Source organism: Phocoena sinus, chromosome 8, assembly GCF_008692025.1.
Source record: "Phocoena sinus isolate mPhoSin1 chromosome 8, mPhoSin1.pri, whole genome shotgun sequence".
Classification (NCBI taxonomy): domain Eukaryota; kingdom Metazoa; phylum Chordata; class Mammalia; order Artiodactyla; family Phocoenidae; genus Phocoena; species Phocoena sinus.
In genome coordinates, this window is record NC_045770.1 from 95252310 (window position 1) to 95275194 (window position 22885).

Genomic DNA, 22885 nt, shown 5'->3' on the forward strand with positions numbered 1-22885 from the left:
GGTGGGTCCTATGTCGAAAGTCTATTTTGAAAACTCTAAGTGTTCCTTGCGGTAGGTAGCAGAGCTAATTTATCAAGTTTATTTCCTGTGAGCCTCCCTTTTTTATATTCTATATCAAGAGGAGTTTTTGTAATATAAAGCAGGACGCCCACACTGATGGTTTTGCACTGGTTTTTGTGACTGTTTCTTACAAAAAGAGAAAGGAACGAAGAATAAATAGTGACCGTGAGGAAAGGTGGTCTTGGTTTGGGGGCGGGGTGGGGAAGCTGGGCCGAGGCAGGAGGCTGGCAAGTGAACCGGGGAAGGGGCATTCTGGGTTCTCCCAAACCTTTAGGAGGGACAGAGCCAGGACAGCATCGTCCCAGCAGGCCCACATTACCAGCCCCGGGGACAAGGTCCTGCCACCCTCCCTCAGCTTGGCTGGCTCAGCCCCCGCGGACGCCCGGCACAAAGCCCGGCTCCAGCGCCCGGACGTCCCCCTGCCCTGCTAGCCTCCCGGGGGAAATCTATCCAACAAGCCTAGCGGTCATTAGGACAGACCATCCACCGCTTGGCGGCATGCTAGCCAGGCCTCATAGAGCATGGGTCAGCTCAGAGGACATGCCTTGGCTTGGGGGCACTGCCCACCAGCCAGGACCACTTCCCAAAGGCTGCCGTGGCTCTGGGCCTGCCCGGGGCTCGGCGGTTGGGGGCAGGATTCTGCAAAGAGGCACGAACTTCAGCCTCGAGAGACGGAGGCCAGGAGAGGACGGCCCCTCCTTAGTGTCTAGCCTCCCTTCCGCTCGGCCGAGGTTACCAGCAGCACAGCCTTGGGCGCCCAACCCGCTGGGCCTCTCTCCTCGGCTGTGTTAACAGCGGCGGTGCCGTGCTCCGCTGGGCACAGGCCGTGTCCCTGGACATGTGGCTGCAGGGACAGCTGGGCATGGGGGAGGGCAGCGAGGCCCAGCGTGGGCAGGGCCCGGGCCCAGGGCGCAGCAGCCAGAGCTGGGCTGCACCTAAGGACCAACCATCTCGCCCCCTAAACACTCTCTTCCAAGACGGGAAGCAAGTCTGGGGCCGGGGCTGCTTCTCTCCACATCTGTCCCCAGGACATGGGGGCTGCCATTCCTGGGGTGCCGGAGGGAAGGGGGGGCGTCGGGTAAAGGACTCACGGGGGGCACACAGGCTGCTGGGCCTGCAGGGGTCTTCATCTCTGAGGGAGCCAGCTGTCGGCCTCTTCCAGGGCATCTGATGGGGGCTGGGCATGAGAGGAGGCGGCTTGCTGAAATATTTCTAATTTTTGCCCCTGCTGAGCTTGAAGAGCACCCAGTCCTACCCAGCCGGGCCCCAGAGGCACCCCAGGCCAGAGGGCAGCACCCTGGGGAGGGGGGGGAGGGTGGATAAGGGGGCTGAGCCAGGTGTACCTCGGACCCTGGAGGACATGCCAAGTGATGAAGACATGCTTCTCTCTCTTCCTCAACCACAAACCCCGTCACTTACAGGTGGCCGCCATCTGGGGTTACCCGGGTGTCCATCTGTCAGGGCCGGCCTGTGGCTGAGGCCCTTGGCAGCCTCTGGACCCAGGCCAGTTGGGAGAGGGGGCATCTAGGGGCCTTCAGGAGCTGCGTGGAGGCAGAGCAGCCAAGAGCGAGGCCCGAGGAGAGGCTGTGGCTGAGGACAAGGCCCTGCTACCTGCAGCCCACCTCACAGAAGGCGGAAGGGGAGGTGCCAGGGGTCAAAGGCGGACCCCTGCCTGCCAGCCCGCAGCGGCGCTGTGTGTTTAGGGGGCAGAGGGTCCCCTACATGTGGAGAGCGCCCGCATGGAAGGGAAGGGGCCCGGGGTCAAATTCTAAGGTTTTCCAGGCATGGGCAGAAGCCAAGTTCAGCTGCTTGGGCACTAGACTGGCTGGGGGCCTGGGGGAGAGCAAGGAGGCGGTCCACAGCCTCTCAAGAAAGAAGGGTCTTGTGACAGAGGGGCAGGAGCCTGGCCTTGGCCGGATGCCTGTGGCTCAGGCTCTTCCTCGCGCATCTGTCCAGGGGATCCAGAGGCCGAGACACCCACGAACAGGAGGCGTCACCGTGTGGGGGGAAGGATGGGGTACAGAGGCTCCATCCCTCCCCAAACCTGAGGGCCCAGGAGATCACAGCGTTCGGGGAGTGCCCAGGAGGAGAGGAAGGCGGCCACTCCTGCCTGCCTGGGGCAGGGTCCTTCCTGCCTTCTGGAACCAAAGGGAAACCGAGGTCCCCAGGCCTCCCTGCCCCAGAGGGGCCCCTGGCCCGGCGGGCGGCTACACTTTCTTGGGTTTTCGGCCGACTTGGTAATAGTAGTAAACGCTGATGGCGACAAAAAGGAGGCGGCTGGCCAGGAGCAGCAGGATCCCTAGGGACACGAGGCCCGTCTCGGCGAGTGTGGCAGTGACCACTGTGGGAGAGAGAGGCCGGGGGGGACACAGGTCAGAGGTGGGGATAGCCCTTACCCCAGCACGGGATGCCATGGGCCTCAGGGTGGCTGCCTGACTGACCCCCGCCCTGAGCTGGGGCATCCTATCAGCTGCCCAACCACAGCAGGTATGGGGGGCGATCATGTGGGCAGAACTGGTTGTGTGCCATCACACCTGTGCTGGGTCCACAAACGAGCAGTGGATTGTGGGTGCACGGGCATGTATGCAGGAGGATACAGGCACCTACCAGCTGCGTGAGCACAGGTGTGCAGGTGTACAGGTCAACCCAGCCACACGAGTCCCTCCCCCTCGCACAGGTTTTCATCGCTTCCCAGAAAACAAGTGGCAAGAGTTCGGAGGCCAGGGGCCAAGCTGCCCGCACCCTGTACCCCATCAGCTTCCCCATCACTGCCCACCTCCGACTCACCCAAGAACTGGACCGAGAAGTAGCAGGCTTCGGTGAGCAGGGTCCATCGGATGATGACCTTCTCAGCCGTGTAGAGAGCGTTCCACATGATCAGGGAGATGCCTGGGGTGGGGGGCAAAGAGGGGAGTGGGGGGCGGAGTAGCCTGATCCACCTGCCCCCTTGGGGGACGGGCAGGGGGCCTGGTGCTCCACCCTTTGACAAAGTAGCCAGGATCCCGGACATGCCCTGCCCCCACTCCCACTGCTCAAATTAAAACTCCTCCGTCATCCAACCTGACCCATAACCCGTAACACTAGCTCTCCCATTGCGTGGCTGAAGGGCCTGAAGCTGCCCCAGTCCCCACCCCCCAACCCCACCCCAGAGCTACTGGCACTGGCCCTTGAAGGTCAAGTAGAAGTGCAATTGGCACAAGGCTGGGGAAACTGCGTTGCAAAGTCGTGGAGGCCTTCTGAAACGGGGGCCTCAGGAGGTGCGGCTGGGGTCCGGGGCCCACCGTGGGATGTCGGGGAGGGAGGTTTGGAAGGCAGGCTGGATGCACCCCACAGATGACCCTGAATATCAGAGACCTGAAGGAGCTGGGACTTCAGTCTGCGGGTAATAGGGAGCCATAGAATGTTTTGGAGAAGAGGAGGGACACCCCCAGTGCTGGGTTTTAAATGCTGTCATTTAGCTTCCTAACAGGCACTGCTGCGTGTGACTCAGGTTGGAGAGGAAACAGAAGTGGTTCAAATGGGCGGTCCAAGGGCGAGGGTTTTACAGACACTGTTGATTTTGCCTCCTCCTCTGGGCTGTGAGGCCCTGGAGGGCGGAGCCTGGGCCTCTTTCATTTCTCTACCCCAATGCCTAGGTGGTGCACTGCACACAGCAGGCACTCAATAAGTGCTTTGTCCCAGATGATGCTAAGGACAGTCCCAATCCCCTGGGGACAGTCTACCAGTTGCCACAAGATGGCAGCACACACCCAGCAGAGACAGACTTGTTGGCCGAAGCGTGGGTTCTGAGAAGGGGAGCCCCTGCACAAAGAAGGCTCCCCATGTTCCCTCCGCCCCTGTGGGTCCCTCGGCTGCCTATCACCTCCCCAGAGTCTGCCCCAGCAATACTCACTGAGGAGGGCGCCGCCATAGAGGCGGATGGGGGTCTTGCTGGTCACCTGCACTCCATCAAAGACTGCATCGTAGAGCTGGTCAGGAAAGGTGAGGGCCTGCGGACAGCGGGCAGGAGGCTCAGGGTGAGGGGCTCTCTGTGGAAACTTCCCCTGGACATCTCCTTCCTTTCCCCAGTAGCAGTCCAGGATCAGGACACTAACTGCCCCCGACCCCTCCCTTCCAGGACAGAATATCTGAGTTTCCAGTGACAAGGAGTTGGGACCACGGACCACGGGAGCTAGGATGCTCCAGGGCAGGGGAGGGGGCCAGGTCCCAGGGGAGGGGCAGGGACTCACCATGATGGCAATGCCAGAGAAGAGCACAGCAGAGACAAGCTGCCAGACCCTGGGGAGGCGTGGAGAGGAAGGTCAGAGCCACCCCAGGCCCCGCAGAACCCTTCCCTCTCCAGCCAAGATGCCCAGGGATGGCTGGTCTGGGGGAGGGAATTTGACGGGATGGAACCAAAGACAAGAGTACACAGGGACAAGGCTGGTGAGCCCCTCCCCCAGCCCTGTCCCCCACCAAACTCGTAATGCTCACCTGAGGCCCAAAGGCTCCCGAACAGCAAACTTCATCTCATTGCCCAAGACCTGGCTGATCTGTGGACACAGAGGGGTCAGAGGCAACCAGGCTGAAGGCAGCTCTGCCTGCCCAGTCTACTCACCCCCTCCCAGAGGCCCCTGGATGCCCAGGTGGCTCTGCTTAGCCAAAGGGTCACCCAGGCTGGGAGGGTCACACTGAGGCACACCCTCTCTTCCTCCTCTTGACACCGGGGCTTATGGGTAGCTGAAAATACAGTGGCTGAGGATGAAAGCTCAGAGGTCTGCCAGATGTGGGCTTGAAGGCTGGCTCTGCCACTTATTGGTGTGGCCCTGGGGAAGTCCTTAACCTCTCTGAGTCTCAGTTTCCTCATCTGTAAAATGGGTTAATAACTGACCCTACATCTCCCAGGGTAAATAATGCTTATAAAGTAGCTGGTGCCATAAGAAGCAAATAATAAGGACTCAACTAATTCTAATGACCCATTTTCGTTACTGCTACATTCCTCCGACATATCCATCAGACTTCTAGAAAATATGAGCTAAATCTGGAGGCTCCCTGCAGCTGTCATGGGTCTCAGCTATTCTCCCCAAACAGTGGGCCAGATCTGCCTCCCCAAATTGGTGCTCGGAGGCAGACCCCCATGTGGCTGGTTCGAGGCCCCTCCGCCGAGCTCCGCCCACCTTGGAGCGGTGGACCTCCCCGTCGTCATCCTCCCCGCCCACGCCGAGGATCTTCCGGGTCTTCAGGCGGCTCACGAGGTCCGTCTGGCTGTGCTTCTTCATGAGAGGTGGGGGCTGCTTGGCTGCCATCTTGTCCTGGAGCCCGGCGTCTGTAGGAGGGCTGCAGGGAGACACCAGCCTCAGCCACGGGTCCTGCCCAGCTTCCAGATCTCAGAGGGCAGCCAGACCCCAGCCCAGGGCCTGGGGAGGCCTCCCCGTCAACCTGGGGCAGCAGGTGGACACTGGAGGAGGAATCTGAGGGTCCAGGTGCAGTACTGGGCTCCCTAACCACCCGACTGTGTGATTAAAAGGGTCAAGTCACTGCCCTCTCCTGGCCTCAGCTTCCTCATCTGTAAAATGTGTTAGGGCAGATGGTCCTAAGGCCTTCCAGCTCCGCCAGCCCGTCTGGCCTAAGTGGATGTGGCACACCCCAGACGACCAGGCCGGAGGGAGCCTTACAGACAGCCCTGGAGGAGGTATAGGCCCAGGACAAGGCACTCAGGCCTGGATAGACTGTACCCAAAGGTTCCTGGGGGGAGGGGGTAAACTGGGGCCTGGGTCAGCCTTGCCAGAAGAGGCAAGGGTCTACCCAAGCCTGGGTAGGGCTCCTGAGTTCTGGAGTCCAGGCCGCCACTGAACTTTTGCCCAGACAATTCCTCTGCCCAGCAATCTCTCCCACCCACCCTGCCAGACATCCTCCCTCTAACCTGCCAGCGCTGAAAACAAGGGGAGGGGGTGACCCCAGGACCCAACTGAGCCAGAGGAGGGATGGCCAGGAGAGTTGGCAGGGCTGTGGCAGCAGTTCGGGCCTTGCCCCTCCCTGCTCTCCCCTCACCCCCTCCAGGTCTGCCCACGATCCTTGATGGCCCCCAACCTCCAGCCTCCCCTCAGCTCCACCTCAGACCAGCTCTTGAGCACCTACTGTGTGCCGGGCAGTGGAGACGCTGATGTGAGTTGAGTGGCCGTCCTCACCTTCAGTCAGCACAAAATCTATGTGGAGGAGACAACAGTGTAAACCAAAGTGAGGTAAAGGTTTCCAGAAGCTGGCCCTGAGTGGGCTCCCGTGATCTTGCCGCCCTGCAAGATGGGTACTATTTACACCCATTCTACAGATGAGAAAACCAAGTTCAATGAGGCTCGATAGAAGACCGGGTTGAAAAATGGTAGTACCCCCACCCTATCACGTGCTGCACCAGTGCTGGGTGCCTCCCATATCCCTGCACCTCTTTCCCACCCACAGCTACTCTCCAGCAAGGCAGGAAAACCACCCCTGATAACAGACAAGGCTCAGAAGTTGCCTGTCCCTCAACCAGGACCTGAGGTGGGCTTGCTGGACCCCCCCCCACCCCGATCAGGCATCAGACTCAGGTCTTTGTGTGGCCCCCGGCAAGTCTCACCCTCTCAGCCCCAGCCAGAGGCAGGGCACAGAAATGTCCCCAGGTCACCTCCAGTTTTCCAGCCTCTAAGACACTAAGACCCAGTGTCTTAGAAAATAAAGCACCCAGCAAATAAACATCAGAACAAAGAATCAAACGGTGGGGTGTCTGGATAACATGGCTTTACACTGGATGAACTGGGCAGGGAGCATACCAGCTCGAGTTTGGAAATAATGGCCAAGGTCTTTAGTGAGTAACATCCAGGCCCCACTGCCCTCCTAAGCCCCCCGGCCTAGTTCCTCACCTGTAAAACAGGGGCAGCTATGCTTTCCTCTCCCACGTATATACATCCCGGGGAATGGGAGGCGGCGGCTGGTGGTGACCAGGAAGGCAGCTCAATGAATGGCCGATGCTGGGCAGCGGGGGCAGCCGCCTGGGGTAGCGAGGGTTTAACCAGGCTCCTCGGTAGGGGGCCCGGGTACTGTCACAACACCTCAGCCGCTCGTTACCACCTTCTGGTGGATCCAGGTAGAAGCTATAATCAGCCTGGCGTCCCTCCCACTTGCCAGGTGGACCCGCGGGAGGCTGCCCCCAGGGCGCCAGCAAGCCATTGGCCCCTCACCCATCCCTCCATGAAGGAAGCCCCAGGCGGGCTGGTCGCCACCCTTCCTCTTCCGGCCTCCGCTCTGGCCTTCTAGTTGTTAATTTGCATACGGTGAAATGAACCTTCTTTGGGGTCTGTAGTTATATGAATCTTAGCACATGTATAGATCCAGGCGACCACCGCCTCCAAATCAGGACCCAGGGCAGCTGCATCACCAGTCAGACCCTCCCCTCACCTCAGGCAACTGCTGATCTGTTGTCTGTCACTGTAGTTTTGTTTCTGTTTTTTCAAATGTGTTACATAAATGGAATCATGTAGTATATAACCGTGGATACTATCATGTCTTTGAGACTCATCCAGGCTGCTGTGTACATGGACGTTCCCTTCCTCTCGGCAGGAGAGTGGGAATCCACGTACCGGTACCTGGCGTCAACGTACCCGTTCGTTTACCCCGTCACTCACTGAAGGACGTCTGAGTTGTTTCAGGGTTTGACGATTATGAATAGAGCTGCTATAAACATTCACGTGCAGGTTTTGGTGTGACCATAAGTTTTCATTTCTCGGAGGTAAATACCTGGGCGTGGAATTATATTGAGTTATATGGTAAATCTACGTTTAACTCTAGCAGTGCCAGACTGCATTCCAGAGCAGTGAACCATTTCCGTTTCCCCACAATGCATGAGTGTTCCCTTACCCCCCATCCTCGCCAGCACCAGGTATGCTCAGACTTGACTTAACCCTTCATATAGGTCTCCATAGTGTTTTAACCCTTCTCACCCAGGCCGGCCAGGCTGCCTGACTCAGTCCTGCTGTGTCCCTTACTGCCCATGTTTAGTGGACAAGTCACACTGCTCTGAGCCTCGGTTTTCCCCATCTGTGAAATGGAGCTGTAATTCCCAGCTCCTCGAGATCCATGGGCAAGAGGAGAAGCTTGGTCAAGAGTACGCAGCACAGCACCTACACATTTAAATGAAAGGACTGCATTTAGTGAGGATGTGCTGTGAGCCACGTAGGGGTGGTGGGACTGGGTCCCTGCCCTTAAGTAGCTTGCAGCCTGAGTGGGGACAGGGATGCTGATCTGTCAGGCACGAATCAGGGCAAGTTGCTTCTCTGAGCCCGTCTTCTCATCTGTGAAATGGAAACAACAATCCTTACATCTTCCCTAGGCCTGGTCAAAGCAGAAACAAAATAACGGACAGAAAGTATTTTATAAAGTGCCAGCTAACTGCTAAAGCCAGAAGAGCTTAGCTGCAGAAGCCACACTCTCTGAGTTCAAATCCCAGGGCCACCACTTCTTAGCTGTGTGCCTGTGGGCAGGTCACTTACACTCTCTGTGCCTCAGTCACCCCATCCATAGTTGGGGAAGCAAAGGGTCTTCCCTCACAGGGATGCCGTGAGAATCTAAGATGAGACCCCCGTGAAGGGCGTAAGGTAGTGCCTGGCCCGCACCAAGTGCTTGGTTGGGATGGGCACTTAGACACAGACACCCCCTCCTCCCCACGTCCCCCATGTAGCAGGGGCTCTGGGGTGGAGGCCAGGAAGCATCAGGAGAGGGGCCTAACTAGCATTTCCTAACGTCTCCACCCCTTGGACAGAGCCCCCAGACCTCAATCCCATGGCGTAAGGCTGACACTCGGGCCACAGCACTGCAGGCCTGGGCTGTGTCGGCAACCCCTGCTCAGAGGGTCGGCTGCCTTCCTCCGCCCGATGGTCCCTCCCCACCGACACAGACACAGGGCTCCCCTCGGCACCACAGGCCCAGGGCTGGTACAGAAGGGGGGCTACAGGGCAGGGTCCTGGGCTCCATTTGACTTCCGGTATCACTCCGGCACAGCCATCAGGTACCTGGGCTGGTGGGACCCACTGCGGCCGTACACAGAGCCCAGAGCCCAGCCGCAAGCTCACCACCAACAAAGGGCCCTACAGCCTCCCAGGGAAAGCGGGATCTTAAACGTCATCTCCAGGGAGCAGGGTCCCCAGCACCTGGCCCTACAGCGTTAAGTGCACTGAGCCCTGAGTCCCACTGTTCCTTCATCCGCAGGACTGGACCCCACCTGGAGAGGGCAGGCGGGCAGCTGCCACACTCACATACACACACACACGCACGTGTGCGCACAGCAGCCCCTAAGCACCCCACCGCCGAGACACACCACACACCCCCTCTGATCTGCCCATGAACTTTCCTCCCTTTCAAGGTCACTCCAGGTAGGACTGGCCCCACTGTAACCTAAGAGAGGACAGAGGACAGCTCCCCCACTCCCTCCTTGTACCCCAGCTGAACTGGCTTTGGGACAGCCAGACCTGGGTTCAGATCCTGGTTCTGTAGGACACCGCAGCTCTCCCGGCCTCAGTTGCGGCCCCTGTACAATGGGGCTGATGAGAAGGCCCACTCTGCAGAAGGGCTGGAGGAGATATAACAGGCGATACCTGTGGCAGAGTGCCCTGCCCGGACCCAGGCAGGGCCCCACTCCTTCTCCTTCCCTCTCCTCACTCAGCCGTGCACAGTGGAAAAGCCTGCCTGTTACAGCCGTCATGCTTCCTTTCCCAGGCCCCTGTGCCTCCTGAAGGGCCCCCAGGGCTCCCCCGGGGCCAGGCTGGTGCCAGGCTGCCCAAGGCTAGGGGAAGGGCTGGGAGGAGGGCTGCCCTTGCTCCTAGATGCTCACTTGGGAGGCCCTGCCAGGTAAGGAGAAGGGGAAACGTGGACGGCAGCCCCCAGACCCCGTGTTCACGATCCTCTGCGTTCTGCCCCTGGCCAGCCTCTCTGACCTCAGTTCCCAATGAACTGGGAAATCACTGTCCTTTGAACAGGTGTTCTCCCTTCTGAACCACTGCCTTCCACTCCCTCCATCCCGATGCCCCCCGTTCCTCAGGGTCTTTGCATGCCCCTTCCTCCAGGGAGCCTTCCCAGGGCACAGTGCCCCTCCCCTCTCTGGACCCTCAGTGGCAGCCAGGGCCACTTCCGGACCATCCTCATCATCATTTCAGGGCTCCCCGAGACCCAGTGATCTGAAGGCAGGGCTGGTATCGTGCCCACCTGAGAGCCTCCCGCTGGCCCCGCTGGGCACAGAGGCACTTTGGCCTCAGAGGCGAATGAGGGACGGTCAGGCCAAGGCAAGCAGGTCTCCCTAACTCTACCCACAACACTCAGGATCACACTCAGTTAGACCTGGCAGGGCCCAAGGGGAGGCTCTGCTCCACACACACGCTGGACAGGCCAGAGAGCTGAGGCCCAGAGCGGACAAGCTCTGCCCCAGGCCACACGTGAGCTGGTGACCCAGGAGAGCCGGGAAGGAGCTTTGTGGTCAGGCAGAGCTGGGTTCCAGTCTGGTACCTCCTCTGGCCAGGTGACCGTGCGCAAGCAGGTCAGGGGGTGCTGAAGACTCCAGGAGAGTACATGGGGTTTTCCCTGGCATCTGGGGTGCCCAGGAAATGACTGGAGGTTGGGTGAGAACGTTGGGCGAGACCCCACTACCACCTCAGAGAGCTGCAGCCATCTCTAGGTGAGTGCCACGGGGCAGGGGTTACTGATGGTTTTGTTCACCTGGCCTGGACAGCTCCAGGCATGGGAGGAGCTCGACAAAAATTTGGGACAAAGTAAAGTTGGGGGAAGGGTTTCGAGGCCCCCTGCTAGCCGAGATCTGACCCCGTGTAGCCCCTTCCTCCTTCCTCATCTGAGGCCAGAAAAGAACATCCCCAAAGAGCTCCTAGCGGCGGCGGCAAGACAGAAGGGGCCATGATGGCACAGAGGCCAAGCAGAGCCTCGAGATCGGACCAGGAAGGGAAGGGCTCATGGGGGGACGGGAGGAGTGTTACAAGTGTCAGGGGAGGGGCGGGGGCGGGCATATACTTAATGATGAGGCAAACTTGGACTCAAACCCCCAACTCTTTCTCTTAATTGCTCTGTGACCTCAGGAAAGTTACTTAACCTCTCTGAGCCTCCATTTCCTCATTTGTGAAACCACACGACGACTTCTTAGCTCACAGGGCTGTGATCAGACAGACTGAGAAAAGGCAGTGGAGGGGCCTGGTCCCTGGTATGCACTCCCCAAAGGACAGCAATTAACAATATTAAAGGGGTGGCTGTCCAGGCGCTGCCCTGGCAGCAGATCCGATGGGGCTGAGACATCTTTCCCATGCCAGTCCTGGAGGACCTCTCCCAACCCCCCTGTAGCCTTCCCAGGAAGCCCGGTTTCCACAGAAGCAGATGGACTGCAGAGCTGTCCCCTTCGTGGAGAATGTGCTACCATGAGGGCTGGCTTAGGAGGGGCTGGGGGAGGGGAAGGGGCCTGGGGCCCAGAGCACCCACCAGCCGCCGAGCCTCCGGTGATTCAGCGGGGAGTCATTGCTGTTGAGTATCAGAGCCAAGAACCACTTCCTTTGCAAACAAGACCCTCTGCTGGAGGGGCAGCATACCTGTCCCCCCACATCTGGTAAGGAGAAATGCCCCCAAAACATCCTCCCAAGGAAAGGAGGCAGGGGACCAGTACTTCTAGAGCAGGAATTCCATGTAACCCCCACAGCCCTATGAGAACAGCTGTACTATGACTCCCATTTTAGAGATGAGGAAACTAAGGCCCAAGGGACTTACGTATGTGTCTCTTGGGGGTAAGTGGCAGAGCTGAAATTCAAACTAAGTTAACTGTGCCTAACAGGATATTCAGATAGAAGCTGGTGTGCGTGTGGTAGGGGTGTGGTGTGGTGAACACGACGTCCAAAAAGAACTAAGCTCTAAGCCATCTTCCCCATCACATCTCCCCGTGAAAGTCCCTGGCAGGTTGCCAGCATCTGAACCCCTCCCTGGGGTCCAGCCTCCTTTGGATTAAGGCCCTGTGACTCCAGCAGGACCTGGGAAGGGCAACAAAGGAGACCCATTGTTTGGTTATCACGTTGGTGCAAAATAGCTGGAAATGGGGTCTGGGACATGCAGCACAGGAGTGGGGGCAGTGAGAGACGGAGCCTCCCGGCACTGGGCAGAGGGAAGGGGAGGCAGGGAGAGCCCCAGCAAGGGGACCATGGGGGCTGGAGGGTCCACAGCCTGCATCATCCTTCCTGTGGTCCCTTCCTGGGGCAGCCCATCAGCCCCTTGGGCGAGATGGGGTCTAAAGAACCCCCAGCCCAGAACCCTCCACCGGGGCCCTCAGGCAGAGTGAAGCTCAAGGATCCAAATCTCTGGGTTCTGCATCATTAGTCCTGTGTCTTTGGGCAGATTAACTTCCTGGAGCCTCCATTTCTTCACTGTAAATGGGGTGACAATGCCTGACTTACTAGGTTGTCAGCAGGGTTGGACTAAACTAGGAAGTCACACAGCTGCTTCACCGACATTATTATCACAGTGGCCTCTGGGGTGCAGGTTTTGCCGGTGGGCGTTTCCTCAGGGTACACGGGCTAAGGGAAGAAGCTGAGGAGAGGCTGCCACGTGGCAGGGCTTCCTTGCAGTGTATCCCTCGAGAGCAGAGTGCAATTATTCTAAAGGCCAGCCTGCCTTAGGCAGCCTTGTCTCTCAAGTAGCCGGTGAGCCAGTGGAAGGCGGGGCTGCATCACCCACCTCTCTCTGTACCAGCATCACCACCGGGCTCAGGGCTCTGTGTCAAGGGCAAGGATGACAGAGTAGAACTGGCGGGGGAGGAGAACACGATGCGAGTCCTGCTGGGGTACAAACCAGTCCCCGTGACAAAGCTCTGTAGTCAAGAAAAGGATTCCACACCCCATTTCCAAGAACTCCAGGAACACAGGAGCTGGCAATACAGGACGGGTTTGACTGAAGCTGGAAGGCTGAGCCCTGAGTCACTGGGCTGGGAGACAGGACAGCTGAGGTCACCAACAGATTCTGCCATCACAGGTAAGCCAGGGCCGGGCTCTGGGACTCAGCTTCCTCGCCTGAAAAATGGAAGTGTGGTCTCCAGGGCCCCTCCTGGCTGTGATATTCCGGATCTGGCTTCCAAACCTTGTCACTCACCAGCCACACTCCAGCTCCAGCAAAGACCCCAGCACAAGCTGCCCCGCCCCCAAGTCCTACCACCTCTCTCACCGGCTCTGGAAACACACATTTTGCTATTTCTCTACCAGTTCTCTTTCTTTCGAAGCTGCCTAATTTCCAGAAGGACAGAGGAAAGCTCACATTTTCATCACAAATATCTCCAAGCCCTCAGGGACAGAAAAAATAAACATTCCCTGCTGTGCTGGAGAGGGTGAGAGGGCAGGGCAGGACAAGGGGTAAGAAGGAGGGGACATCCCTGGGGGCCTCACCCTCTGAAACTGCTGTGCGGGCAAGGGGGTGTCCAGGCCTCGGAAGGCCATCCGCTGCCACACAGAAGTCACTGAGAGGGGCTTCTCTGTCCCTACCGCCACTCACAAAGGGCAGAACACATGGAGAATTCCTGTCCTTTCCAACCCAGGAGTGGGCCAGCTTCCCCCTCAGCCCAGTGACCACATCAGGGCCCTCAAAGGCAGCTGGTGCTTCCAGATCCCATGGGGCCAGAGCTCTTGTGAAAAGGCAGTGGCCATAACCCTCTCCCCTCCCACTCCTTCCACCTCCCCCACCCCTGTAGATGCTCAGAAACTTGGAGAGGAGGAGAGAAGGATGGGAAGGGAGTTTCTGTGAAGAGATGTCCCACTATTTTGAGCCAACTTTTTCATAAGCAAGTAGTTATTTGCCCTTTGGGTGGGTTGGGGGAGGTAAGCAGAAGGGTCCCTGTACTTTTCCCAGTACCCTGATGGGCCAGAACCACAGTCTAGAACTAACCATCTCCCCCAGGGTTTGGGGGGCTCTGGCATGACTCAAAAGGCCTGTGCTGATATCCTGGCTCCACCACTTATTAGCTGCATGGCCTTGGGCCAGTGATACTACCTCTCTGGGCCTCAGTTTCCTCATCTGTTAAATGGGTGTAATAATGACACCCACCTCCCACTGATGAGAAGATGCACAAAAAACTCCTAAAACAGTTCCTGTTTATAGTGAACGCTCAAAAATAATGTTGCTCTTATTTTCAGACAAGGAAATTCAACTTCTTTGCCTCAGTTTCCCCCTTGACCATACCAACTTTAGAACAGGTCCGCTTGTAGAAGCCACATGTGGATACAGAGTGGGGTGCTTACAAGGCAGTGGCCACAGGAAGGAAATGGGAAGAGAGAGAACTCAGGTCACTCTGGCTCAGGAGGAAAATGCTGCCCTGAGTGTACTGACAACAGGTGGGCAAGGGGAACCTGGGAAGGGGGCTGGCAACAGCCTGCAGAATATGGAGCCCCTTGGGGTGCTAAGCCTGGGTGGCTCCCCTCCATATCCCCAGCACTCGGCCAGGCCTGGCCTTCGGAGGGGCACAGCCATGGTTGTGAATTAATGGTTGAGATGCAGGGTGAAGGGAAAATTATTACGGGCTAGGAGTCAGAGCATCAGGCACCCCACCCTGCAGCTGCCACTCCTGGGCAGCTTGCCCTGGGGTTACTTATGCTATCTCTGAGCATCACTGCCCTCATCTGTGAAATGGGGAGGCTTATCCCCTCTCAGCCAGCCTTGTCTCCTATCCCTTCCCCACCCGCTCACTCTACCCTAGCCACACTGGCTCCTTACAGTTCCTCAAATACAGGGGGCACATTCCAGCCTCAGGGCCTTTGCACAGGCTGTTCTCGGCCAGATCTTTAGTCCCTGAAGCTATCCCCACAGCTCACTCCCTCAAAACTTTAGCTCGTAAGTCACCTCCTCAGGGAGACCTCCCTGACCACCCTATTTAAAATGGCGACCTCACCCCTGGCCTCAACACCCCCCAACACTCAACTTTTCCCCCTCACCTCCCAATATACTATATAATTTGCTTATTTACTTTATTAGTTATTTGCCCCTCCCCCACTGTGTCAGCTCCAGAAGGGCAAGAATCTTTTTTTTTTTTTTTTTTTTTTGCGGTACGCGGGCCTCTCACTGTTGTGGCCTCTCCCGTTGCGGAGCACAGGCTCCGGACACGCAGGCTCAGCGGCCATGGCTCACAGGCTCAACTGCTCCATGGCATGTGGGATCTTCCCAGACCGGGGCACGAACCCGCGTCCCCTGCATCGGCAGGCAGACTCTCAACCACTGCGCCACCAGGGAAGCCCCAAGAATCTTTTAATTTTGTTCACAGCTGTCTCTCAGGGCCTAGAACTGTATCTGGCACTGTGTTCATTAAGTCATTTTTGGCCCAGCCCTCACGAACATTTTGTCCAATAAATGAAAGAAAGTAAAGAGCAGTTCAGCGCTGTGTGAATATCACGGGTCACTGTCAATTCCACTGTTCCTCCCACCCCCAACCCCTGGACTGGCAGGCCCTTCCTCCAGCAGACACAGAGGGGGGCTACCATAAGATCCTGGGGGAGGGGAGGCAGTTGAGTGTGGGGTTGGAGAACTTGGGGTGCGGGTGGCGGGCCTGAGCTGTGGATCCAGGAGGTACTGACAGCCAAACATGGGTGGAGGGCTTTGGGCCTCAGCCCTCCACTCCTAATTTAGGGCAGATTAAGCTGACAGCATGTGGGCAGAAAAGGAGAAGTCAGGTCGGCTGGTTCTCAAGACAATGGGGCCAGGAGGGCACCTTGGGGGACAGAGGGCCCCTTTTACAGATGGGATAACAGAGGCCTGGAGAATACGTAGTCTTATTTACTAACAACCCAACGAGAAAAATCTTTGCTCCCCCTGGGCTAAGTGTGAGGCCCGGCTAAAAAAATGGACTCTGCCTCCCCCTGGCTCTCCAACAACCCTCTCACCTCCCTCCCCACCCCCCTCCCCCATCCCTATGTCCCTGGCACTGCGAGCTGGAGGAAGAGAGGGCGTCGGCTCCCTCTCCACAGACCACCAAGACTGGAGGTCCAAGAGGCCTCTCAGTTGGGGTGGGCACCCCTGCAGCCCCGGTGCCTTCTCCCCGCAGGGCAGCCCCACCGGGAAAAGTTTGTCTGAAGGAAATCAACCAGGAAGTGAGGGGCGGTGAGGCGGCGAGGCGGCCTTGGCCGTCGACTCTGGGCTCTGGGCTACAGAGACGCCTCGGGGTTCAAGGCCTCCACCCTCCACCCGGCTCCCGCCCCCGCCGCCTTCGCTCCCGCGTAGAAATCCGCTCCCTCCGGGGCCTCGAGGAGGCGGCGGGAGCCCGGGACGGGGTAGTGGCGGGGAAGGGCGGAGCGAGAGGACGCCGAGCTAGTGCCCAACCGTGATAGGGGCGTCGCGGGTGGGCGAGGCGGCCTGGCGGTTCCCCTACGGACCCCCGGAGTGGGTACGAGTATACCGCCCAAGGCGGGCAGTCCCAGGCTATTCAGCGCCAGGACAATGGCACCACGCTGCCCCCGTCCGCCGAGCCCGTCCGCTGAGCGCGCGACTTGGGAGAGAGTGGGGAGCGTCGATCTCCACCTGTCCTTCCCCTAACCCCCTCCCAATAACTGGGGCTTAGGCTCGGCTTCCGATTCTGCTCCCCCCACCCCTGGAGACTGGGGTCTCCCGGTCTTGCTCCTCCCCCCTCCAATGTGTCCTTTATCTCTCAGCTCCAGATACCCACCCACTTTCATAGAGGGCTGGGGGCTCCAGGCGGGAGCTCCTGGCTGTCGGACGCCTCCGGTGCTCTGGCCCAGCACTCCAGCCCCCACGGTCCCCCGAACCTGAAGGTCGGGCCAGACTTATGGGCAGCGGGAACCCCGCCACCTCCAACCTCGACCCAGCAGGGGGCGAGGAAGGGGACTCGCAAGTTTGTGCCGCACACACCCCGGACCCGGGAACAATGGAGGGAGGACGGAGACAGGGATGGAGGGGGGAGGGGACAGAGAACCGAGCGCGGGGACCGAGTCAGACCCCAGGGAGGGAGAAAATGCTTTCCGCTCGGTTTCTCCCTCGCTCCGAAGCGGAGAGCGCGAGCCCAAAAGGTGGAGGCGGAGGGCGGAATAAACCGTCCTAGAGGGAGGAGACGGCGGAGGGAGGAAGCCGGGGAAGAGAGGGAAACCGAGTCAGAGGAAAGGGAGCAAGCGGAGAGCGCGAAGGAGAGGACCTGAAGGGACTGCGGGACGGCGCCCGGGAGAACCGCGGAGGGGGGAATCCCTGGAGTCCCGGCAGAACCCTCCGGCGCCAAGAGGTGCTGGGGCGCCCGGCTCGCGCGCACGGGGTCCTCTCCTCGGCGGTTCCTGCGGCCGCAGGAGCCCCAATGGGCTGGGCTGCGCTGCGCTGCGCTGCGCAGGCACCGGCCAGCTGGCGGCGGGAAGGGAAAGTGCTAGGCTCCGAAGCGGCGGCGGGGAGCAGAACTTACGTTCCTAGCGCCTGCTGGCGCCGGCGCTGCGCGGAGCTGGCGTGCCAGGGGGACTCTCGGGCCCTCGGTCGACTCACATCGCGCCGCCCGCGCCGGGCAGGGCAGGGCCGGCTGGACTACGCGCGGCGCCCAGCGCGGCGGGGCTTTGCCCGAGTCTGGCGGCCCGAGCTGGTCCCTCCTCTCAGTTCCGTGCACAAGCCAATGGCGCGCCGTCCCCTCCCACGCGCCGCGCTGCCTAGCCCCCGAGGGTGGCCGCCGGGGCGGGCGGGAGAGAAGGGTTGGGGGGACTGGGCTCCCGGGCTCCCCAGCCGAGGCTTTCCCGGAGATCGCCTGCGGGGGGCGCGCTCACGCCCCGGGGGAAGGCGGTTGGGAATCCGAACAGAGGGCCCGCGCCGCCCAGGTTAGACTTTCGTGGCAAATTCTCCAGACTGCGCCCCTTTCGTGAGACTATCAACACCCTCGTCGGTTGGCAAGCCACCTTGTCTTAAATATCCCTGGGGTATCGCCTGGGGCCTAGGCCAGTGTCTAAAACGGAAAGGAATGCTTTGGCTGGTAGATACCCAAGTGTGTAATAACACAGTTACACAGCAATGGTCCCCGTCTGCTGAGAGCCCGCTCCGTGCCAGGCACCGTGTGCTGAAGGAACTACAAGTGTTAACTCGTGCTTCTCACAACTACCTATGAGGCCGGGATGATTGCTCCCATTTTACAGACGGTGGTGGTTAATGTTTGCTTTCATTTAGTCTTCTGGCTTCCAGCCTAGGCTCACCGTTTCTAGTCCTCCCTTGCTTGGTGTGACTTTGTCAAGTAACATGACACCATCAACACCCCCCCCCACCGCCACACACACACACACACGCACACGCACACACTCGCACACCTTCATCCTCCAGCCTAAAATCCAGCCTCAGCTAAGTTGCTACAAATTGCAGTCAAGGCACAAAGATCTTAGCTGGGGCTCATTGGCACGTGGGGGAGGGAGGAGGCACAGTGGCAAGACCTTTTGTGTCCGCACATCCTGTGGAGGGCAAGGGGGTAAGAATGGAGTTTGGGGGTCCTGGAGGCTCTCTGGGAGCCTTTCAGCCTAAAACAACTAGATTCCTACAGCAATCCCCCCCCCACAAGATTCTGAGCTCATTTCAATCCTTTGTGACCAGTAATGTGTTTCCCCACCCCAGCTCCCACCAACCTCCTTCCTAGAAAAGAACACCTGCATCTCTTTATCTTGGCTGATGGTCACAATGGGAAGGGGCTGGAGGAAAGAGGAAGGCGAGGTTGATGACAAGCTCCATTTCGCAAGATAAGCAAAGGGGGCAGAGAAAGGTGAGTGGTTCCCCAGGCTCCTACCCGTACCTTAAGAGTTGATCAAGCAGGCTCTGGAAGCAGACTGCCCAGGTCCAAATCCTGGCTCAGCCTTTTGGAAACTGTGTGGCCATGGGCAAGTAACAACCTCTAGGTGTCTGGTTTTCTCGGTGTACAAACTGGGGGCAACCAATAGTAGGAGCACCTATGGTTGTTGTGGAGATTTAAATGGCAGCAGCCCACGCTTATTGGGCACTGACTGTACCAGGTGCTCAGGGCTGGCGTGCCAAACAGACTCCCATTGCCCTCCCCGGAGCTGTGACTGGGCAGGAGAGGCTATGCCCTTTACACAGAAGTAAACAGGAAGTGCCTGGCTCATAGTAAGCACCCAGTGACGGTTAGCTGTCTGATTACCAAGGTAACAACTCTGATCCTGAGACAGTGCTGTGGCCCACAGTGCCACCATCCCTGCTCCCAGCCATTGTTAGCCAATAATGAATGAATGAGTGAATGAATGAATGAGTGAATGACTATGACTACAGATCAGGATTGTTCCTAGCTTTGTTGGGTGAAGCACAGACCCCAAAGCCACCTGACTGAAGTCTCAGGGCTTGATAGTAGTCTTTGTGACAATTTAGAGTCTCAACTCACTGCCTTAACAGAGCTGGCTCAAGCAGGGATGATGAATTCATTTGTTACTCCTTCTGCCTCCCCAGCATTCTGGGCTCTGGGTTGCTGGAGGGCAGGCACCAGCCTCACTTGTGTGCAGTGTTACCCCAGATTGCCCCCCTGACTAGGAAACACAACTAATGCTCCCCTAGGTGTGACTATTGTATATACCCGAGAGCCTGACTTTTATCAATAGACGGAGGGACTTTATAACAATCGCCCCGAGATCTCCAACACAGAAGGGGCTGCTTTAGTAGTAGTGAGCACCCTGTCACTTGCAGCATGCAAGCAGAAGCCAAGGAAGAGTTGCTGAGGGTGCTACAGGAGGGGTTCATGCCTTAGGTGGTGTTTGATGTGGATAAACCTTGAGCGCTGGGTGACTCGATCCTGCGTTCTTGTCTCCCAAGCCCATCAGATGGGAGGGTGTGAGCACAAGCCGTCCCATCATCCTTCATGAAGGAGGCAATGTTGACTGGGCCCTTCCTGTGTGCCAGGCGAGGTGCTGGCTGTCGGGGCCCCAATCCCTGTCCTTGAAGAGCTTATAGCTCCTGGGAGACAGATGTACACACAAATAGTCAAGCCCAGCAATGGAAACAACTCGCAGTAACAGCCGAAGTGCTTGGGGCGCCGGAGGAGAAGGAAGAGACATTCTCCATTACCCCTGGCGTCCACTTTCCCTAAGGAGCCCATTAAAAGCTCTGTTCTCTTCCTTCCTATATGATTTTCTAAAGTGATGTGCCTCTACTTCAGAACATTCCTTAGACTGCCATTCTGCCGTTAACATTTCTGAGTCACCTCATCTTTACATTGGACATAAATGTAAAGAGGATAAAAACTGACTTTTGTAAAGTGCTCCCCAAATCTAGGCAAGAACAGGTGCTTGACACTTGGTAGCCATGAGGTGTCATCGTTATTTACAGCGCAGGACAGGGAGCATTAACTGAGAGGGCGAGAGCAGGGGGTTAGGACCCTGGCTCTGCTCCTAACCAGCTGCGGCTCCCTGTGCTGCTCCTGAAAAGCGGGCTTGTGAGAGTCACGTGAGGTGATGAGATGCAAAGGGTTTGCAGACTTATTATCATGATTACTGAGGTGAAATGTTTCCCTCAAAGCCCCAGGAGGGTGGGGGTGCGGTGGAGGTGGAGCCCAGACCCGTGGCTGGGCGAGGGTCACTCCCCTCCAGCCTCCCACAGGAGCCTGGGAGCAGCTGGGCCTCCATCTGCCCAGGTTCCAGCCAGCAGGGGCGGCAGCACCTCCTTTGCGGCTGTGTGTCTGTGTGTGTGCCCATGCAGGTGGGTGTTGGAAGGTGGAGTGGGCACAGGGAATGCCCGTGTCTGTGGCTAGAAATCACTTGTGGATTGTGACTCCCTGGGGAAGAATGCAGAGGCAATTAGATTTCAGAGATGCCAGCAGTGGGACTAGTGTTGGCACCCAAGAGATAAGGAGAGAGGCTGGGGGGATTGAGGGTTTGGCCTAGTCTTTGGGGCTAGGGACAGGGGATAGGTCTTACCAGGGACCCCTCCCTGGGGCTGGCGGTGCGTGTAGAGGAAAAAGATGTTGTCAGAGGCCTGTGGTGGTTGAGCCCAGGGGTTTTGGAGCTGACAGACTTGGGTTCAAATCCTAGGGATGGGCCAGTGAGTTCATTTCTCTAAGCCTCAGTTTCCTGGTCTGTAAAATGGGAATAATAGGAGAGCCTATCTCCTAGAGGTTATTGGGAGTTTAAGAGAGAGGATGCATGTTAAGCTGTTAGCAAAGAGAAGGCACGTAGTAGACAACTGTTGCTGACATTATTCATAGGAAGCCCAGAAGAAGGAGGGAGGGAGAGGGCCTCGCAGGTGCCAGTGCTTGGTAAACTGGGAAAGTAGCTCTGGGGTGAAATCTGTCAAGCCAGGAGGTGGTGGAAACTGCTATAAGGAGCATCATTTTGGCCCAGGCTGAAAGAGCCACTGTCCCAGCGCACAGCGTGAAGCAGAGGAGCTGGGCTTTCATAACTCCTGCCACTTCCCTTTGCTGGTTCCCCTCACTTCCTCTAGACTGTCTTCCTTCCCTGTGAGCCTGTCTAGTAAGAAGACCTCTGGGTCTCTCCGCTCCAATTCCAGTGGGCCCAGGCTGAGCACAGCTTTGGGGACTGGGAGAAGCTGCTGGGAGCTCAGGGACCCTGAGACAGGCCTCCCCCACACTGCCTGGACCCTGCCTCCACGCCAGGGACACTGTCCAGGCCTCCTTCCCTCCACCACCCCCCTCCCGCCTATGAATCATCCCCACCACTGCTGTTGCTGCTCCAGGACCGCAGAATGTCAAGCAGCTCCTCACCTGTTGGACAGACAACCCATTAGGATGTGGGTGGAAGCAGTGAGGCTCAGCCCTTCTAAAGGAATGACGTGACGGCTCAGCTCTGGGACCAGAGGACCACAGCCAGCCCTTTTCTGCTTGCAGTGGGAAGAGCTCAAGGGGGCAGGTGAGAGCAGAACTTGGGAGTTAGACCAACCTGGATCTAGGGTCAAGGCCCTCATTCTGCTTATTAGATCTGTGGCCTCAGCCGAGTTACTCAGCCTCTCTGAGTCTCAGTTTCTTCATCTGTCAAATGGAGAGAGAAAAGTCATGCTGAGGCACAGGGGACTTGGAGGATTAAGCGAGGCACAGCCTGTAAGTCCTGCGCTCAGAGGCTGGCTCACAGTAAGTGCTCAATTAACGTTCACTGACCCAATGAATGAATGAACAGGCGACAGTGGCGGTGAGTGGCGGTACAGGGAGGTGCATGTGACTGCCTTTGGGAAAGCCAGCCTCCACCAGCTGGCTTGGGGCGGTGGGGTCACTGTCTGGGGGCCCAGGACACCTGTTGCTCTGTGCTGGTGTGAGAGAGGCAGCTTCCAAAACTCAGAACAGAGTGTGGACTTTCCCTTGTGGGCACAGCTCACACTGCTGCAAGTCAGATAAGAGCCTCAGGCTCTCTGAAAGTGCTGAGCCCTGCCTGACCAAAAAGAACAGCAGCTAGTGGATCTTCAGCTTGGGGGACCCCCCCAAACCCCTTTACAGTGATAGTATAGAGCAGCCACTCTGGGCTGCGAGGTCAGGACCTTGGGCCTTGGGTAGCCAGCTAGGGCCGTGAGCAACACCTCACCTGCCTCCTGCCCAAGGGGATGCTAGGCCCCTTGGGTACCACACCCTAGAGAGCACTATCATCTGCTCAATAGATAGCTTTCTGAGCCCTTACCATGTGCCAGGCCCTGGTCTAGGTGCCTTACATGTATTAACCTTAACAAATCTCATGATGTTGGTACCATTATTAGCTCCATTTTATAGATGAGGAAACTGAGGCCCACTGAGTTACATAACTTGCTCAAGGCCACACAACCCAGAGATCAGTGAGCTCAGGATTGGAACCCCAGGCCCAGTACCCCAGACGGCTCTGGCTGTGCTGCTGACCTGGGCAGGGAT

General features: G+C 58.0%; 2 protein-coding genes across 6 annotated transcripts; one reads left to right on the top strand and one right to left on the bottom strand.

The window, feature by feature from the left end:
• Nucleotides 1–157: 157 nt before the first annotated feature.
• TP53I11 (tumor protein p53 inducible protein 11) lies at nucleotides 158–18965 on the bottom strand. Of its 5 annotated transcripts, XM_032639456.1 has the most exons (9): nucleotides 17480–17608; nucleotides 7674–7809; nucleotides 6178–6245; nucleotides 5217–5376; nucleotides 4534–4592; nucleotides 4290–4338; nucleotides 3953–4049; nucleotides 2848–2949; nucleotides 158–2401 (listed from the first exon to the last, which is right to left on the bottom strand). In XM_032639456.1, the coding sequence occupies exons 4-9, from the start codon at nucleotides 5343–5345 to the stop codon at nucleotides 2268–2270; spliced, it is 570 nt and encodes a 189-aa protein (XP_032495347.1). In that variant the 5' UTR covers nucleotides 5346–5376; nucleotides 6178–6245; nucleotides 7674–7809; nucleotides 17480–17608; the 3' UTR covers nucleotides 158–2267. The 5 variants fall into 5 exon arrangements, with proteins under 5 accessions (XP_032495347.1, XP_032495345.1, XP_032495344.1 ...); XM_032639454.1 differs by lacking the exons at nucleotides 7674–7809; nucleotides 17480–17608 and adding an exon at nucleotides 18833–18965; XM_032639453.1 differs by lacking the exon at nucleotides 7674–7809 and having other exon boundaries at nucleotides 17480–17552.
• On the top strand, nucleotides 8943–17884 carry LOC116758381 (spidroin-2-like). The gene is made up of 5 exons (XM_032641189.1): nucleotides 8943–9076; nucleotides 9784–9915; nucleotides 16124–16349; nucleotides 16728–16847; nucleotides 17135–17884. The coding sequence occupies exons 1-5, from the start codon at nucleotides 8943–8945 to the stop codon at nucleotides 17882–17884; spliced, it is 1362 nt and encodes a 453-aa protein (XP_032497080.1).
• Nucleotides 18966–22885: the final 3920 nt, after the last annotated feature.

What these genes read in the sequence shown, in the direction of transcription:
- LOC116758381 (XM_032641189.1), top strand. Translation starts at nt 8,943, where the DNA reads ATGGTCCCTCCCCACCGACACAGACACAGGGCTCCCCTCGGCACCACA. An exon ending in CACTCCGGCACAGCCATCAG is followed by an intron (nt 9,077 to 9,783) that starts GTACCTGGGCTG and finishes TTCCTTTCCCAG; the next exon opens with GCCCCTGTGCCTCCTGAAGG. An exon ending in CACTTGGGAGGCCCTGCCAG is followed by an intron (nt 9,916 to 16,123) that starts GTAAGGAGAAGG and finishes TTCTCCCCGCAG; the next exon opens with GGCAGCCCCACCGGGAAAAG.
- TP53I11 (XM_032639454.1), bottom strand. Translation starts at nt 5,345, where the DNA reads ATGGCAGCCAAGCAGCCCCCACCTCTCATGAAGAAGCACAGCCAGACG. An exon ending in GGGAGGTCCACCGCTCCAAG is followed by an intron (nt 4,593 to 5,216) that starts GTGGGCGGAGCT and finishes CTGTGTCCACAG; the next exon opens with ATCAGCCAGGTCTTGGGCAA. An exon ending in CGGGAGCCTTTGGGCCTCAG is followed by an intron (nt 4,339 to 4,533) that starts GTGAGCATTACG and finishes ACGCCTCCCCAG; the next exon opens with GGTCTGGCAGCTTGTCTCTG.